Source organism: Sinocyclocheilus rhinocerous, unplaced genomic scaffold, assembly GCF_001515625.1.
Source record: "Sinocyclocheilus rhinocerous isolate Xijiao unplaced genomic scaffold, SAMN03320098_v1.1 scaffold564, whole genome shotgun sequence".
In the NCBI taxonomy this organism is placed as follows: Eukaryota; Metazoa; Chordata; class Actinopteri; order Cypriniformes; family Cyprinidae; genus Sinocyclocheilus; species Sinocyclocheilus rhinocerous.
Window position 1 is genome coordinate 2,464,639 of NW_015645070.1, and position 4,248 is coordinate 2,468,886.

At 36.1% G+C, this 4,248-nt stretch overlaps 1 protein-coding gene across 1 annotated transcript in view; it reads right to left on the reverse strand.

Moving 5' to 3' along the window:
• Nucleotides 1-4,248, reverse strand: part of LOC107705365 (E3 ubiquitin-protein ligase TRIM9-like) — a 25,245-nt gene that overhangs the window by 3,708 nt on the left and 17,289 nt on the right. Inside the window, exons 5-7 of the mRNA XM_016508623.1 lie at nt 2,534-2,672; nt 884-922; nt 396-699 (exon numbers count right to left, since the gene is read on the reverse strand). Of these exons, the coding sequence (XP_016364109.1) occupies nt 396-699; nt 884-922; nt 2,534-2,672 (482 nt within the window). The remainder of the gene's footprint in view (nt 1-395; nt 700-883; nt 923-2,533; nt 2,673-4,248) is intronic.

Sequence of the window (4,248 nt, forward strand, 5' to 3'; positions counted from 1 at the left end):
TTTTAAAAAAAGTTATTGATATCTACACTGTACATTTTTTTTGAAGTTGTAAATAAAACAAAAGATTATTGGAGTATGATTTATTATAAAATACTACTACGGTTTTTCTACTTCAAACTTTCACATTTAATTCAGTGTGTTACTTGCTGTTTCTTTGTAACTGTGAAATTTATTAGCAATTTCAGAGTGAAAATTGTTTCTACACCAATTGTTTTTCAGTGCATGAGCTGGTAGATTTTGCTAAAAACCGTGAGCAACATGGTCTTTAATTGCCAGTGCTTTTGAAAAAGTAATAACACGATGTATAGAAATTTAATTGTTTAAGATTCTCATGATAATCATTTAATCGAGAAGTTGCAAAACACACATGCACACATAGACAAATGTATTCATACCGGTTGGTGTGTGAGTTGTTATGCATGAACCAGGAGCGGTTGTTATCCACATACATGGCCCAGGCTTTATCATCCTTCCCCAGCATCACGTCCTTTATGACATCAGCCCGGGCAATTCCAAACGCAGGGTCAGGGTGGTTGTCATAGCGATCGATGGTCATCTCCCAGTAGTGCACGCCACGAGAGAACCCTGTGTTGCCCATTACGACACGGTCGTCGTAACTGTTACACGTCACCGTGAGGTTGTCGTTGGACAAGATGATGTCAGGGTGGGCTGATGCAGGGTCAAAGGTGAACCAGGCAACTGCAGAAACAACACACACATACACATATGGTCATGAAGGCTGGTTGAGCTTTGATTTACAGTAAGAATAAAAGTCCAGATGAGTTTAAGAACACAGAGACACTGCAAATCAAACTTGCAAACACACACACACACACACAGGGTATATGAGGTTAACATAATGATGATGTTCAGGCATTCATACCTGCTGCCAGAGTTTTACTACCATATGAAAGCAGACTCACTGAAATCAAGAGAAAGAGGGGAAAAGAGCGAGAGAAGGTTGGAGAGATAAAGAAACGTGGAAAAGGCAGAGAAATGCAGAGGACAGAAAATGTAGAGGGGTGGAAGGAGAAAAAAAAAAGAAAGTAACAGAATTGGGTACTGAAAGAGAGGAAGGAAAGCAGCAGATCAGGGAAGCTGGACTTATTCAGCGCTTACAAGTGATAAACTACTAGAGCGTTAGTACAGTTAACAGCACAATGATATTCATTTATATTAGTAACATACAATTAGACATACAATGGTGTTCATAAAGACCTCTACACAGCAGACTTTCAGTGTGACGTCACTGGCACTTTCCATGAATAGGGCACAAAAAAAGAGCCTGAAATTCTTTCTTTTTTTTTTTACATTAAATGATCAATGGTAAATGCTCAAATTTCAGGAGTTCAAACTAAATATTATAAGACCTGATTGATTTTCTATTTATTTTAAATGATGATTTTGCAACAATGCAACAATGTGTATAATTTACATTAAGCTGTCAAGTCTAACATATGATAAAATAGCCAGAAAAATCAAACTTTTTGAAATGTAAGAATATAATAAAAATATGATGTAAATGTAAAAAAAGTTTTTGTTAAGTATCATATTTGATACATCAGGCTTTCGTGGCTCATATAGTATGATACAGGAGAATATGGAGCTTAAATTCAAGGAGGGAAAAAAACACCAATTTTAATAAGCAATTTTATTTTATTCAATTTTAAACTGAGCATTTAGAAATTATGTGCAGTTGCTGATATTTATATGGAAAAAGTTCAGATAAAATTCTGATAGTTTGCAATACAATAATGATTGAAAGTTATACTAATAAAGGTTCCTCAGAAGCCTGATGTATAATTTTTGATACTTTTTGATAAATATACAACATCTATACAATCTGAAAAAAATGATATGTATAAAATCTAAAAAGATAAAGTTAATGAGTTTTGAACAATGTTTAAGAGTGATACACACATGCAAAACTAGCTACTAATTAAATTTTATGTTAGAAACTAGTTTATCAAATGTATCTCATGGCCTAACAACAAAAATGTATGCCTCTAATTCCTTAAAAAAGACACCAAAGTATATCCTATTTGTAGAAACTGCACACTATATTGACATTACTAATAAAATCTGCTGTATTATTTTGCACTGACATGCTCAAGCTTCCCTGTGCATTAAGAGTGACAGCATTCAATAGTAAGTGTGTGTGTGTGTGTGTGTGTGCAACAGTGAGATAACATCTCTTACTCTCTGATGTCTGCATGACAAGCGTTTTGCTGTACTGGCCGACTCCACTGGAGTTAAACGCTTTAACACGAGATTGATAAGCGCTGTTGAAGTGCAGACCGTCCACAGTGCAGATCATCTCTGCACCAACGTACACTTCCTGCAGAATACACACTTCAGTTAGTAAGCACACATGGTTAACAACCTATGTTTTTAATGGATACTTAGGGTACTGCTTACTGTATACTGCACATTATATAGTGCATACTACATTTTTAAACGCATTAAGAGTGACAGCATTCAATAGTAAGTGTGTGTGTGTGTGTGTGTGCAACAGTGAGATAACATCTCTTACTCTCTGATGTCTGCATGACAAGCGTTTTGCTGTACTGGCCGACTCCACTGGAGTTAAACGCTTTAACACGAGATTGATAAGCGCTGTTGAAGTGCAGACCGTCCACAGTGCAGATCATCTCTGCACCAACGTACACTTCCTGCAGAATACACACTTCAGTTAGTAAGCACACATGGTTAACAACCTATGTTTTTAATGGATACTTAGGGTACTGCTTACTGTATACTGCACATTATATAGTGCATACTACATTTTTAAACAGAAGACATGAAACAGTATACGTGTTATGTTAAAATGTGTTAACATTTGGCAGTCTAATCAAATATTTAATGAAAAAGATGTTAAAAACGCCTTTAATATTACTTTGGGTTTATTGGTCACACTTGAAATGGATGGCCAGATTGAGCACATTGCATTGTGGGATATACAGGTGCATCTCAATAAATTAGAATGTCGTGGAAAAGTTCATTTATTTCAGTAATTCAACTCAAATTGTGAAACTCGTGTATTAAATAAATTCAATGCACACAGACTGAAGTAGTTTAAGTCTTTGGTTCTTTTAATTGTGATGATTTTGGCTCACATTTAACAAAAACCCACCAATTCACTATCTCAACAAATTAGAATATGGTGACATGCCAATCAGCTAATCAACTCAAAACACCTGCAAAGGTTTCCTGAGCCTTCAAAATGGTCTCTCAGTTTGGTTCACTAGGCTACACAATCATGGGGAAGACTGCTGATCTGACAGTTGTCCAGAAGACAATCATTGACACCCTTCACAAGGAGGGTAAGCCACAAACATTCATTGCCAAAGAAGCTGGCAGTTCACAGAGTGCTGTATCCAAGCATGTTATTAACAGAAAGTGGAGTGGAAGGAAAAAGTGTGGAAGAAAGAGATGCACAACCAACCGAGCCGCAGCCTTATGAGCATATTGGTGGGTTTTTGTTAAATGTGAGCCAAAATCATCACAATTAAAAGAACCAAAGACTTAAACTACTTCAGTCTGTGTGCACTGAATTTATTTAATACATGAGTTTCACAATTTGAGTTGAATTACTGAAATAAATGAACTTTTCCACGACATTCTAATTTATTGAGATGCACCTGTACTGTAGTACCCAACACACAGTGCTCTGTTGTAAACGGCATTATGACAAACAAATAAGTCTATGGCTAGAATCGGAATAACGTACTACCATACTACTCTTACTATTACTGTAGTAAAAGTAGTGTGCTACATCAAATTCACACTACTTTTCAAAATGCACTCACATCAAAATGTGGACAAATTGTATGCAGAAATAGTAGTATGTAGTATGCTATGTGTACTCTGTATTTCTGCAGTATGTAGTAGACACACTTTGCATAGTTTGCAAATTTTCTATATGCTGATGAATACCTTGGGAAAAACACAATGTGATACTGTTGCTAAAAATCGACCCGAAAATGGAGCAAATATGAGAACACATGAACCTGGCTTTCTAAAATAAGAGCTTGGCCTGTTTAGAGGATAGTTGAGTGTGTGTGTGTGTCAATGTGTAGGTTACAATGTGTGTGTCTGAGAGAGAGTATTTCAATGGTAATGTGTACATGTGAGTGTGTGTGTGTGGCTATATATGGTATAGGTGTCTTAGATTAATCGCAGGTGATTCATTTTGTGATCAGAACACTCAAATCAAATCATTACTCAATATTTTTTGGGGGGGGGGGG